General features: G+C 38.3%; 2 protein-coding genes across 2 annotated transcripts in view; one reads left to right on the forward strand and one right to left on the reverse strand.

Annotated features, from left to right (window-relative positions):
• Positions 1–1,879, reverse strand: part of mbd2 (methyl-CpG binding domain protein 2) — a 33,724-nt gene extending 31,845 nt beyond the window's left edge. Inside the window, exon 1 of the mRNA XM_053339782.1 lies at positions 1,379–1,879. Within this exon, the coding sequence (XP_053195757.1) occupies positions 1,379–1,491 (113 nt within the window). The 5' untranslated portion in view covers positions 1,492–1,879. The remainder of the gene's footprint in view (positions 1–1,378) is intronic.
• Positions 1,880–6,161: 4,282 nt separating this feature from the next.
• c19h18orf54 (chromosome 19 C18orf54 homolog) lies at positions 6,162–13,503 on the forward strand. Its single transcript, XM_053340504.1, has 15 exons — positions 6,162–6,246; positions 7,513–7,633; positions 8,143–8,299; positions 8,442–8,609; positions 8,700–8,850; positions 8,968–9,016; positions 9,118–9,319; positions 10,555–10,625; positions 10,756–10,867; positions 10,973–11,065; positions 12,187–12,262; positions 12,359–12,416; positions 12,497–12,673; positions 12,869–12,918; positions 13,165–13,503. Exons 2-15 carry the CDS (start codon positions 7,514–7,516, stop codon positions 13,313–13,315), a joined length of 1,635 nt encoding a protein of 544 aa, XP_053196479.1. The 5' UTR covers positions 6,162–6,246; position 7,513; the 3' UTR covers positions 13,316–13,503.
• The last annotated feature ends 1,328 nt before the right edge of the window (positions 13,504–14,831 follow it).

Below are 14,831 nucleotides of genomic sequence, written 5' to 3' on the forward strand. Positions count from 1 at the left end.
AATGCTTATTGCTAATATATGGCTAGGTACAATAAGTGGTTATCTCACATTATAAGTTATTGGTCAGTGGAAACAATCTTTGGTATGATTCATCAGATGGAATTTTTTTTTCCTCCAGTCAGTTAAAAGTAAGAAAAGTAAGTGTTTTTTCTGAGGTTGACGGTTAAGACTTCCAGAGAAATTGATGGTTACCTCTGTGACCTAAATGCATCATAATACACCAGAGGCACAAACTGGGGCTGGTATTCATCAGTTGGACCGCAGCAACATACCAGTAAGTCAAAGGAGCGTACAGCCAAGGGTCATGAACTATAACGATCAATCAATTAAATTAATTACCAACTATTTTAATAATTGATTCATTGTTTTGAATGTTATTTGTTCCTCTGGCTCCAGCAACTAAAATGTGACTATATTAAAGTGTAGATCTCTTCGGTGTGGATAGGACAAGACATTTGATGACTTCATCATAGACTTTTGGGGAACAAAGCGTCATTTTCCCACTTTGTGACATTATTTATAGACCAAATGACTAACTGATAATGAGAATAACTGCTGTAACCATGACAGTAAAGCAAGATCAGTGTACCAGTTTAGAGGTACAATGAAAGATAGTACATAATGTAATGTTTTTGGAGGGCTTTTTTTTTTAACTTTAATTTCTGCTGTTTTGCTTTATTTTATTTCTCAATATTTATATGTAATATTAATTAGGTTCATATTTATGTTTATTTTGATATTTTACTTTTTTTTATCTCTTATAGGTGAAGTTTTAAGATAAGCAAAGTGTGTTTCTACCTTACATCTTTTATTTTTATTTACTTTTTTTCTCTGACAAACCAATAAACAATAAAACATACATAGAATGTGGCAGTTAATGAGCAGCGGTGAGATCTTGAGAACTTTCAGAACTGGTATATGAATACTAAAACTTGAGCCACTGTTTGATATCAGTTCAATAAATCTGGCAAATTAGATTTAGAGAGTATAACTGAACACATAATAAACATGAAAAATCTAATCTAATATTTGGGGGTGGGGTGGGGTAGGGGGGGCACCGTGACCCATATGAAATATTACATGTAACTGAAAATCAGAAGATGTTTCACATTGAGAAACTGTTTACATGACTTAACAGTTGACATTGACACAGTTTGCCTCTACAGAGCCTCTGTAAACACCTGCAGGACGTTATCAACGCTACACTGTAACTTATCTGACAGTGAGACGCTTCAACACTTCCAACTTGTAAGCAGCAGCTGTGAGTGAAGGAGTGATGGTGGGCAGAAAGAGGAGCAGAAACTACAGAGGGTTAACTGATCGATCTGGAATCAGTCCGGGATAGATCAATGAGTGGTCGATGAGTGTGGTTGAGTACCTGTAGTAGTAGATGTCGCTCTTTCCAGCGCTCAGTCCGGACTTCCTGATCACTTCTTCCTTCTTCCAGCCGGGCGGCAGAGCGGGGCAGTCCGTCTTCTTCCTCTCCATCATCACACACTTATCGATCCCACAATTAGACTCCGGTCGGGTCAATCGATCAGTCAGTAAACACCGATAAAGGCCCTTAGGACAAACAGCGTGGTGGTAAACCCGGTGGAGCAGCACCCCGGGCGGACCGACGTCACAGGCGTTACGTTAACGGCGGCTCTCTCTCCCTCCCTCCGCCCTGGCTGTTTGCGGTGCTGATTTCGGGTTAAATTGAATTGTAAAGTGTCCCGGTGCAGACTGTGAGGCGGGATGTCCCGGGTTCAACCGCTTTCGGGTCCCGATTAGTTCCGTTAACCTCCGGAGAGAAACCAACGGCTGATCTGATCTGAACTGAACTGGACTAACGGCAGCCTGTGACGTCTGAGTTATCGCGCGTACACACACACACACACACACACACACACACACACACACACACACACACACACACACACACCCTCTCAGAGATTGTCTATTCGAGAAGATGACTCACTCGGGGGTGTTGTAACAAATCCAAACCAGTCAGTCCCATATATGGAAGACGAAAGCGGTGAATGACTAATTAATTTCATTATCGTGGAGACCGAAAGTGTTAAAATCTTGTTACTGCGGGATAATGAGATATAGGCTACATATAGTTTTAAAAAGAGATAATGACATGATAATTATGACAGTAGCCTTATATTGTTTTTTTTTTATTATTTAATTTTACAATAATAATAATAATAATAATACATTTGATTTGTAACACACTTTACATTTGAAGCAAATCTCAAAGTGCTATAAAGTAAAGGCATTAATATAAAAGACAGATTTAAACAAAACATAAAACATTATAAAAAAGGAGAATAAAAGTGGCAACCAAGATTATAGGAAACAGGTTACATTTACAAACACATTTTTTTCTTCCCCATTTTCAAGTTTTGCACATAGAACTCACACAAGAATGAAGGAAAAATAATTAATAATAATAATAATAGTAATATAAATCATTTTGATGAAAAAAGGAAGGCAAAGTAAACAAAAAACATGAATCACCATTATTGCCTAAATTGTATATAAAACCCACTATGCTTATTATGTAAATAGCCAAGGCCAAGTAGTGTAGGTGGGAAGAACCTTTTTTAATATCTATCCTCTGTTTACACAGTACAAAATCAAAACAGAATATATAATGCACTCACAAAATATCATAAATGTAGTGGAATTAAATAAAAGTAGAATAAAAATGAATTCAACAGCCGTTATCAAAATCAAGTCTGGCCTGCTTGGGGACAGACAACAATAACTGGTCAGCAGATGTCAGATGGAACGCATGGGGTGAGACAGCTGGACAGTAGGATGAGGCCAAGCCAAACAGGGCCTTAAAGATAACCAGGAGAACTTTACAATCATTTCTGAATGCCAAGTAACCAGAGCAAGCAGGCGGGAATTATGGAAATGTGCTCATGCTTTTGCAGTTGTATTTTGTAAGAGAGGGTGCAGGTTCATTGATTTCTGGGGCAATCTGTCAAATTATGAACAGTAATTTAGAGACAAACAACTGGAGACAAATATATGTACAGTACCAGTCAAAAGTTGGAACACACTTTCCTATTCATTTGAATGAGAAAACAGTTGATTGGTACTATACTGTATGAGGGTATGTGACATCTAAAACCTTATATCTGCAAGACAGGTAGTGAGTGAGGTCACTGATGAAAGATCTGTTGAATTTATGAACAAATATGTCAATGTAGCAATGAAAATTTATATTGCAGGTGCAAATAAATTTAAACCAATGGTAACATGTAGACTAGGCACAGTGAAGGGCCACGAATTGGCCCCTGAGAAACCCCACAGGTAATATTTGCATTGCTAGTCGAGGCATTCCCAACTGTCATTCTAGTCTTAAACCAGTAGCAGTCTCAGTCACACCTGTATTAATGTCTGACATGGTAACTACTTTTGTTGGACGATATATTGTCTCAGAAATAATCACTATAAACAATATTATTGTCATTTGAAGATCATTTTATACCACTGATATAATGATAATATAGTATAATAATACAAGGGGGCAGGGGGTGAGATTGAGAGTGGGCGCTATGCAGGCCTACCTGTAATGTTTCATTTAATCAATAAAGGCAGCAGAAAGGTCTAGCAACACCATTCAGCCAAATGTCATTCAGCACTAAGAGGTGCAGCTTGTGGACTATGATGTGTTTGAAAACCAGACTCAAACCTTTACAAGAGAGAATGCTCAATCATAAAGGATTTAAACTGGGTTTATACCACGTTCTCCAATACTTTGGTTTGAAATGTAGATAAGGGGTCTGAGATTATTAACATTGTCAGTGTTGAGATTGGATTTTTTTTTTCAGTAGGAGGTTGAACTAAAGCTGATCTAAAAATAGTAAGAACAACCTAATTTAATTAAGTATTAATAAGTTATTAAATGGAATGCATTCTGAAATGTTAAAAACCTCTTTTTTAAATCTCAAGGGTAAAACAGAAAGGAGGTAGATTTCATGCTATTAATTGTTCTTATTAGGTCAGATTAATATGGCAAGATCCAGGCTGTCAAAGAGGATGAAAACATCTCACATCTTACAGCAGATATGAAGATATTTCATCCAAATAAATGGTGAATAAAAGACTTCATGGTCTTAAAACCTTGGGATTGTGTGGATTTGTGGCTACGAGCTGTGAGAAGTATTTGTCTTTTCTTCCTTTGCAGTACTGTTAAAGTCTTTTAAGCTCTTTCATGACGTCAAATCTTTTCATTTGGAGGCTTTCCATTTGCTTTCAAACACAGTCTTAATGGTCCGGACACAGTAATTAACCCACGGTGGTGGTTTTGTAGAGCAGCCTCTGGCAGTTTTAAAGGGTGTCTCAAGTGACAGCACACTGCAGATGTGAACATTCTCAGCTTCTTTCTCCATAAGATGTTTTTCATTTATTTTGTATCTTCCTTTACTTTTTGGCTTTATGCTTAACATGATATATTGTTCTTATTAAATACTGGGCACTTAGAACCTGCATATCTTAAAGAATTCTAAATATAATGAGTAAAAAAATCAAATCGAAAAATTGAATTAGATCCATATTTACTGAAGTAATATTTTGTTCTAATAATAATTTAATAATATTTAATTAAAAAAAAGAGACTGAGTTAACTAAATGTGAACTTAAATGTAGTAAACTGATTTTAGAACTTCTTGTGACAGTCTGTCTTGTGTTTTTGGTGCTTGGACATCGAGTCAGAGTGATCCCTCTCTGCCTGTGTTCCTCTCTGAGTCAATCTCCGAGTGACGTCATAGGCGAGGTTAAAGGGGCCTGCAGCAGCCATGAAGCCTGCAGAGTGTATGGTGGACCCACCATGTCTGACCGGGAGCTCCCACATGGTTTCTGGGAGTCAACACCAAAACCAAAGATATGCCCCGACTAAAAACTGTCCACTTATACTGCATTTTGACTACCTACATGAACCAATGCCACAATACACGTACAAGTAGCTTATTTAAGAAAAAGTAACTATCAGCAAAGTGTACCATATGGAAAGCAAAGTAGTCAATTACTCTATTGTTATGCAGGAGACAGAATGTATAAGAATAATAAATACTTTATTAATCCCAAGGGAATTATTAAAACCACAATAATTCACTCACAATAAAATAAAATGTAAAATAGAAAAACAAAAAAGGTTATACATTGTGTAGTACATAGTATATAAGAATATATAATAAAATGAGATACATGAGAAAATAAAATACTAAAATAGCTATTATCCTTTGTGTAATGATTATATACACATTGTTTAATGAAACATGATTGTCAAGTAAAATTATCATTTTGTGCAATATGGGATAGAAACATTGTTATTTTTATAAATTGTGCAGTAGAATAATAGTTATATGTTGCAATTTTGAACAGTTAAATAATCTTATGTAACTTGTGTTACTATTGGAATAGTAGTGTTAGCCAGTATTAGACACAATGTAACAGTGCAAGCTGTTTAATACATGGAATTCAATACATGTTTCTATAGTAAGAGTTAAAGGGATGTGGGGGGGGGTGTAGTGAGTCAGAATGCGGTCACGTTTCAGTCGGCCAACATCATTATCAGCTGTGTTGACTGACAGGATGCTGACAACAGTGTATTCATTTAATTTAGCGTCTTCTGAATGCGTCATCCTTACAGAAAACATATCATCAGCTCCGAGTCTGTTTCAATCTCATCCTGTTTCAGAGATAGTTGCTGAGCTCTCGTCCTCCAGACCAAACCTCAGATAAAAAAAGTGGCAATTTAAAGTTTGGGTGCTATTTGTGACAAATATAAACAGGTAATATAACCAGACCTAACTTTTTCTTATGCGGGAAAATGATTCATTTAATTCGGCATGAATCATATACACCAAATATTACACATTTTATTGCAAGTTCAACTTTATTTTAGGTTCCCCTCGTATATCTTCCCTCATATTTCCTACAATATCAATGCAATAGCAACAGTCGGTTGGGTTGAAATGCCCCAAGAGTTCCTGCAGATCCTAAAAGTGTGTAAAACCTTATCAGCCTTCTGTACAGGCTGTGTATTATGTGTGTCCACTGATAATAACCTTCAACTCTTTACCAGATGTGTTAGATGAAGTTCGGCTGTAACGTCCCTGCCGGAAACTGACTCCAGACCAGCTAACAGTGAGCTAGCTTTACCCGGGAGCCTTGAATTTTGTTTTCGCAGCGTTGCCATACGCGGAGTGCTGTTGACTGAAAACTGAAACACTGTGGAGTCCAAAGGTCAGTATTTTACCTTCGTTTGATTCGAGTTGACTGGTGTGGTTTGAAGCATGCAGCTAAAGCTTCACTCAGGCTGTCAGTTGTTTAGTTAGCGTAACTAACTCTGATATTTTATCAATACGTTACATGTTTAACGTCTCCGTTTCTAAACGGACTTATACATGTCATATATAGCCTATGCACTAAATTAAGTTACGTAAATTACTTACCTTTTACTGAGTCTGCCTGGGCATGCACTGTTTGTTTTTTGTATTGCTTGTTATTTAGCTTGCTGTTGGCTAGGCTAAAGCCAACTTAGCAAACAAACGTCTGCCAGTTTTATACCATTAACACAGAGTTAGCTCAGTACTGTTTACAGCTAGCTTACAAGCAAGACAAGCAATCTCAGTTGAAACACACCACTTGTCCAAACACATACATATTCCAGAGGGTTGTCAGCTCGTGATTAGCTGTCTGGCTTCACCTGACCTGACTCATAAATATTACAGCTGATAGCATCACAAATGTTCATAGCACTGTAGCCTATAGAGCTCAGTGCTGTGCAGTGCAAGAAAACCCATGCAAACAAACTAAAGACCTTCACCACTTGTATGTTATTTATAAATGCTGCATGTGGTAGAGGTAGACAATCTATATACAGCCTTCAACTGATTTAGATTCTGAACTCTGAACATTTTAAACTTCTCTCCAACTTTCTTTGTGAGGGGTTCCCATGGGCATTAAATTCCTGGAAAAGTTATGAAATTATAAAAAATTAGAATTACGTGAATGTTTTGGAAAAGTTTTTAAATAAGGATGGCCCGATCTGATATCAAAGATAACGGATATAAGACATGCTGCATGAACATGGACCCCCACTTTTACCATGTCAAAAATCAGTAGATTAATTTTATATATTTCTATATTTTAATATCTTCTCATTAGTGATCTGAGGCCAAATGCACCCATCATTTAGTGAGATCAAAGTGTCAAAACACCTGTTAAAAGGCACCAGGATACAGGAAATGACATTTTTTCAGTAAAAACTGAAACAGTTGGACCTGAACAGGGATGGGGGCAGGTAAAAACCTGGTGCTGTGCCCTATAGTTGCTATGTGGGCCTACCTTTGTTAAACTACTTAAATTAAGTCATGGAAATTGAGTAAAATATTATGGAATAGTTATGGAAAAGTTTTGAAAATTCAATGGTAAAAATGTGTGGGAACCCTGTCTGTGGTTCAGTGATTTAAAAGCTCACAATTTACATGTTGTTGTTGTTTTTGTCAGCATGGACTCTGACTTCGTATCTCCAGAGTCTACAGTGACGACCCTGCTGTCCAGCTCAGGTCATCTGAAGAGCAGCCTGCTGCCTCCTGAACTCAACACCTCCTTCAGATACAGAGACCAGGTTCACTTCTTCTACTGGGGTTCATTTTCTACAGCAGTGACTCCCTTTCACATTTTAAACAGCAGATTTCTGATGGAAGTTCTGCAAAAGATGAGAGTTGCAGTGATCAGTATGGGAGGGATATGTTACAATTCAATTTGTTTTTATTTCTGTGTTTCAATGCTTCAAATTAAAAGCCCTCCAGTTTCTCCTTTCAGATTAAAACACCCCAAGCCCTGTGAGAGTAAAAGCCCTTTGTGTCTTGCTTTCTTCATGTTATATGTTTTTCAAGTGTCACAACATTCAGTTCAGTGTTGTGAAACTTGCTGATGATGTCATTACAGTATGTGACAAAATTGCAACATAGCTGGTTAATGTTAAAATTGAAATGTCAGCAAATTTTGGAGGTTTTGCTTGAAAAAATTATCATAGATTAAATTCAAGACAAGCAGCTGGCTGGTGGTATTGGGCTTACTGCAAATACATTCTACCTGTATTTCAGTTGATTAAGTGATTGATTGGTTTTACAGGAGTATGACTCAGCCTCTGCAGCCTTGGACGCCTACATTGCAGACTTTGACAGGAGTCGTCTGAACAGCGAGTCGGTAACAGGAAGTCTGGTTCTTCCACACAGCCCGCACTGCACGCCAAGAAGACCTAAAGTGAGCACGCTCAGAAACAGAGATGGTAGGTCACCACACCAAGGCGCTGTCATTCTACATTAGTCCACCTGGTTAATTATTACATCATTAAATAATCATATTTATTATTTATGTCTGTATGCATCAGATCATTTAGGGGTTTATTTTTATTGTTCTTATGATCGTAGTTCTCAGGGAGAGTTTGACTGACAGGGAGCTGGACTTCCTCAACCTCCCCGTCAGTTCCATCCGTCACCGTGCCAACCGAGACAGACTCTCCATGACTACTGACGAACTGTTGTCCATCCCTTACGACGGCTCGATGCCCATCACCCACACATCTGCCTTCCTCCAAGGTCTTTAAACACTTTATTCACTGAATTGATAGAATAAAGATAGAGAAATCAATATGACAGTATTATTTATCTTGTCCTGTCTTGGTCCAGGCCTCTTGTCCCAGTCTGGAGCCTCTTCCCAGCCCTGCCCATCCTCCTTCAGACCAGGACGCAAAGCTTGGGAGGGATTCAGCAGCAGCCACGCCGCTCCCCGACTGAACCACTCCCACCCTCATCCAACCAGGATGCCCAGGAGATCCAGGTTTCTGCTAATGTCACTCATCCGTCTCATTTGGGATGTTTTCTGAAAGATCTCTGTTCTGACATTGTCGAGGGGCTACATCACACTTTACATTTCATTACTTTCTCCTCTCCACAGGTGCAGAGGAGGACCAGGATGTCCAGATGTCTCCTCTGTCAACTTCACGGTAACTATCATTCATACTCATTCTTTTTTTTTAAGGTCTGGAACATTCTGCAATTTTCGACCTGAGTCTGTGTAGGACTGTAACCAACCTCCGTTTGTCAGTCTACACACAGAACAGCGAGGTCAGAGCGGGCGGACCCATCCTCATCACTCCACCTCCCTCACTGGTTCACCAGCAACAAGTCCGAAATGGGCTGCTCTGGAATCACAAGCGTGCCGGACCTAAAGTACCCAGCCTGGATCCAGCGCTGCGACCTCAGTGAGCCGCCACCCCTCACAGAGTCAGAGCTATGGGACGACCATGGTACGACACACCCTGAGAGACTGTTCAATTCCCCCCATACAACACATAAGACTGCATGTTCCCCCATTTAAAAAGTTAAAGAATAGAAGAGCTTCAAAACAAAAGCACATATTTACCATCAAGTAACTCTAAAACTGTAATTAAACACAAATGTATGAATTAACAGCATCTAGTTAACACGTTAATGTTTTATTCCTCTTGACTGCTCTCTAAACCTTCTACTCTGAGCTGCTATTATGACTCAGTAGAGTCATAGCTTAGCAACTGTAACTAGGTACATACGGCTGTGCTGTGAAGTGTCCACACGTTAAAAGAGCGTGCATGGGGCCTTGTAACAGAAATTATTCACATTTAAAGAGTTTGGAAGGGTTCCATCTGTTTCAAAACCAAAATACAACAGCAAAAGTGTATGGAATAGATTAAGCGTGTTTGTCTTGTCAAACATGAGCTGCAATTGAGTTCTCCATTGTAACATCCAAGGCTCAGGACCACATCATTAACTAACTACATGAGGTTTTGTGTCGTTACGGGTTAAGTAAAAAGGTTTGGGAATTCAGGACACGTACATCCACTCACTTTGTAGAACTAAGTGCATAATAAGGACTCCTTTTACAATTCTTAATCTCTTTCATTTTAAAATGAGTCAGCTGAAAACATTAAAGTTAGCTACACAAAGCATTTTGAACCAATTCATGTAGCTTATGTTAGCTTAATAAGCTAGCTAGCTAAAACATTTCAACTCATTTCCAGTGGTAAATCGGCTGCCTTTATTACTGTACACTGTGAAATAGCATCTCAGGAGGGCAGTATGTTGTGAATAGGTTTTTTTCATTCGCATCATTATGAATCCCTTTCTTCACAAACCTTAATTATTTTAACATGATTAAAATTCATAGATTAACAAAAAATGGACATATCCACTGTGATGTCACCCACTGCTTTGTAGACTCCCCTTTTGAAGCCTCAAGTTTGGCATTTTGACTGTCGCCATCTTGAATTTTTGGAGCCAGAAGTGACCATATTTGGACAAGACACTAACTAACTAGTGGCATCGCTCCCTCCTGGCCTTTAGAAAGAAAGCAGGTTTAAAGAACCTGCATTCCAAGCATTGGTTTCAAATTTAAGACCTGGAGCTTACCTCTTGTTAAAATAATAAGTATAAGGAGTCTGTTGTGAAAAGGTTTTAGCATCTTATTTGAAGTCATTTTTTACTCCAGGTGTTCTTCCTTCTACAGCTCCCAGAAATGAAGCTCCTTCCTGGGTCGCAGAGCTGGAGGAGGATGATCCTGACCTGATACCTTCACAGGTGAGAGAACCAGATCACACTGCTGAGTTTTTAATTACATGAGTCAGCAGCTCATGTTGTCTGAAAATTTGTTTCCTTATATATGTGTGTGTGTGTGTGTGTGTGTGTGTGTGTGTGTGTGTGTTTTCAGACTCAGGTTGACAGCCAGCTAACTCTGAGAGATCTGAGGCTTCAGTTTGCTGAACAGATTTCTCTGCTTGCAAAGAGAAAGAGCTCCGACGTCATGGAAAATCTGTTCAGAGGTAAAAATAAATATTGCTTAAAGGAAGCACTTGCTATCAGTGTGCTGTATGCCACTGTTCATGTTTCTACTGTGTGTGTTTTTTTTGTGTGTTTCTTCCTGTCAGACAACAAGATCGAGTCTCTGATCCGAAAGGCAGATCAGGTGCTGAATTCTCTGTCTCAGAGCTCTGGAGGAGCAGAGAGTCTTCCAGATCCAGGTGAGATCAGGACTTATCCGAGAAGCACAGTTATGAGCAGCAAAGCTAACGGACACAACAGTCAGACATCGATGACCCAGCTCAGATAACATACAATAAAAAACATGGAGGAGAGTGTGAGGGCTCAGGTGTAGTTTGTTCTCTACAGAGTTGTACATACATTGTGTTAGACGGTTGATTGTTAAGACAACATGGGGCAGCATATTCAATGTCACACATATATCAATGCAAAGCCATTTCCCCTGCTAAACTCCTCATCCTCACTCTCTATCACAGTGAAGGAAATGTAAACAGTATGTAAACAGGGTAACTATGGGTTACAGTGATGCTATTAATGAGTGAAATCTAATACTGAACAATGCAGGAGGCACCTACAACTATACTGTATAATCTACAACTAGACCAACATACACTGAAATGCACATGTATAATTCCATTGTTACTGAATGGATTTTTACTGTAAATTAGCTGCAGGCAGGAGATGAACACAGATGTCTCTGTTGGTCACTTTAACTCTTGTTGCTGAATTGAGATTTGGTTGTGTCTAAATTTGACTTTTAATTTTGGATCAGTTAGTGAACATGTACCATGTGTTGTATATCCTAAAGATTAGATTAGATCCAACTTTATTCTCAGTGCACGTAGTACCTGACCAGAGTGCAAACTAGTAAACTACTGAAAAGAAAACAAGTTATATATACAGAGGAAAATCATTTTGATATGTTTACAGGAAAATAAGTTAAATACACATGTGAAAAATAAGTTATATAATACGTTGTATAAGTTATTTAGTTATAGATAGATAGATAGATAGATAGATTTGCATATATATACATATACATAGTAAGAAGTATAATAATAATACAGGTAAAAAATAATTTATACAGGAAAAGAAGGTATATATACAAGTGAAAGTGATTTATATATACAGGAAAATAAGTTGAACACAGTAGAAGTTATATACAAAAAGATAAAATATTGTTAATGTTCTCATGTTGCTAAATGCTGATAAGATTACATCACAGCTCTTCATCTCATTGCTGCACATAAGATGTTCATCACATATATTCTCCACACAGTGCTGTCATGTTGTTCATATTAAATGCTATTGTTGTTGTCAGTGAGCAGTGCTGCAGTCAGTCCAGTGAACACTGAGGAGTTGCTCTGTTCATCCTCACACCATCCTTCATTCACTCAGTAAGACTCATCACACCCACACTTCCTTTATTGTTAGGACAGATGCACCACAACTCAACAACTGTGATCATATGTGATGTTTGTTTAAACTTACAGGGACTCAGCAGCAGCAGCAGGTGGTGTCACAGAGGATCTGACAGACAGAGGAGCTCAGGTAAGTTTTAGTCTGTTCTGTTTCACTCCTTACCTAAAAAATAAAATTGATCAACTGTCCTATTGTACCTTAATTCTCAGGCTCAGGGCAGCGATCTCCATGGTAACAGCATCGGGAAGCAGCCTGGTCCGGTGGAGGCTCTGAAACAGATGCTGTTCAGACTGCAGGCTGTGGAGGCGGAGCTTCAGAGACAACAACAGCCGTCAGCTTCAACTCTCACTGACAGGATGCACGCAAAGAGAACTCCAGTGAAGCAGGTATAAAGAGTCACTGAGGCTGAACACAGCTGGGTTCATCAAGGTGGCGTGTCTCAGAACATTCTCAACTTTTTTTGGATAACTGTATTCAGCAGTGTCTAAACAGAGTTACCAAACACTCCTACCTCAGGCCTCTGCTGTCAACATTCAGCTGTATTGTCTCTGAGTTTATATAAAGTTGTGTTTGTGTTGCAGAGGCCTGAAGCAGAGCTGGACAGTTGTTCTTGTGGACCATCATTACAGAGGTAACTGACTCTGAATTCATCACACGGTCATCACCACTGATGCTGCTGCCACTTGATGATCAGTACCTACATACCATGGATGTAGAATGTCAAGTCTCAAGATGGACTAGTCTCGGTCTATTTTTAATGATATAAAGATGTAGTTTGTACCAGAATTATCACACCATGTGGTCTAACCCCAGTTTGGTGTAAGTTAAGGAGCAATGTGTCAGAAAGCATATTTTTGATCAACATTTCTGTCCTCAGAGCTCTGTATCACCTGAGCCGTCTGAAGCTGCTGGTGGAAGAACCCAAAGAGAAACACAGAGAGGAAGAGGAGGAGAAGGATGAAGATGAAGGACGCTACTCCTCTTCATCTGCTGACGGACTCACCTGTACTCAGGAGAAACCCTCCTGAAGCTGAAGTCTTGTTCAACAGAGCGAGGGGCTTCTTGTTCAATGTTTTCACTGTTTCCTGTTGTGTCCCACAGCAACAGGGAACAGTTGAAGGTGCCTTTGAATCTGCAAAGTGCTTTGTATTTATATTTGAGATGAAACTGTGCAATTAATCTAAACACTGATACAGTACAGAGACCAAACCAGACCCATTAGAAAATGTATAAGTATGTGAAATGCAGAAAAGTGTTACAGGGAAGAAAGCTGAGAAAGTGTTCTGATGGTTAAAAACCTTTTCTGCTGCACTAGAATAGACTAGAAGACAAAATGTCACCATCTTCCCACAAACTCAAAGCATTTGTCCAGCTGTTGCGACCATGAGTGTCAAATAGTGATTGTGCCAAGAACAGGAGATAATGTTGAGTTTATTGTTACTGCACTGAAAATGTAGTTTTACAGATAAATCTTTATCTATTTGTTGCCATACCAGCAGCAAGATGGCTATGTTTGAATGCCAACTGTGTTCATTTAATATGCAAATATTATTATATTATTAGCATTCTATCAAGCTAATATGTAAAACTTTAGTATGTCAACTTCCAGTGTTGAATATGCTAACACAGAGATAAGAAAATACTAATGTTGGCATGTCAGTGTAACTTTGTTAGCATACAATAATAATAACAATAATAATAAACCTCAGAATTGTAGCATTCACCCTAACCCTAACCCTAAAAGTGCTAACTGTAGCTTCAATAATGCCAACATTTGCATTTAAACATGCTAACTTCAGCATATTATACTGCCAAGAATTTTATGGTAAACACCAGAATTGTAGCATTCAATAGTGGTCGATATGGATCTTAAAGTGATAACTGTAGCTTTATTAATGTTAACATTAGCATTTTAACATGCTAAGAGTAGCATATTGTGATGCTAAACAGCAGCATGTTAACGTCCAATGATTGTTAAGCTGTATGTTATACCAACTGGAGCCATTTTAACAGGTTAACAACTGTGTTTTAACATGCTAAATGGAAGCATGTTAGCAAGCAATAGTGAACAGTTTATTTTTCTATGTGCCATTTTCTTCCTTTAATAGATGGCTGACTTCAAAGCCACAGTTATTGTTAATTATATAATTTATAATTAACTGTTAACTATTTAATTTATCATTTATTCAGGCAAAGATCTGTATTAAAAATGTATGCACTGATCAGTTTGGCAGATTTAGTCAAATGAAATAAGGGTTAAATGTATTTGTATTCCTCAAAGTTTGGTATGAAAAAGTATAGTTTTGTTATTGGTGCTGAAAGCTTGACTTAGTCTTATCACACTTATGTGCCATCATTAAAATGTTACAATTCAGCATTAAGCTTAAAGCAGAGCTGTGGTTATGTATATGTCCTAAAGTGGCCATCACATTAGATGGGGAATTACCATAATTATCAGCTATTGACTTGTAAATACTGCTCTCATATGTTATATGGTTATATGGTTTTAAAACTCAGATTTTTCTGAAGGCTTTGACTTATCTA

Source organism: Scomber japonicus, chromosome 19, assembly GCF_027409825.1.
Source record: "Scomber japonicus isolate fScoJap1 chromosome 19, fScoJap1.pri, whole genome shotgun sequence".
Taxonomy (NCBI): Eukaryota; Metazoa; Chordata; class Actinopteri; order Scombriformes; family Scombridae; genus Scomber; species Scomber japonicus.

Coding starts and splice junctions, on each gene's coding strand:
- c19h18orf54 (XM_053340504.1), top strand. CDS start 7,514: ATGGACTCTGACTTCGTATCTCCAGAGTCTACAGTGACGACCCTGCTG. Junction 8,851..8,967: donor AGGATGCCCAGGAGATCCAG/GTTTCTGCTAAT, acceptor TCCTCTCCACAG/GTGCAGAGGAGGACCAGGAT. Junction 9,320..10,554: donor AGAGCTATGGGACGACCATG/GTACGACACACC, acceptor TTCCTTCTACAG/CTCCCAGAAATGAAGCTCCT.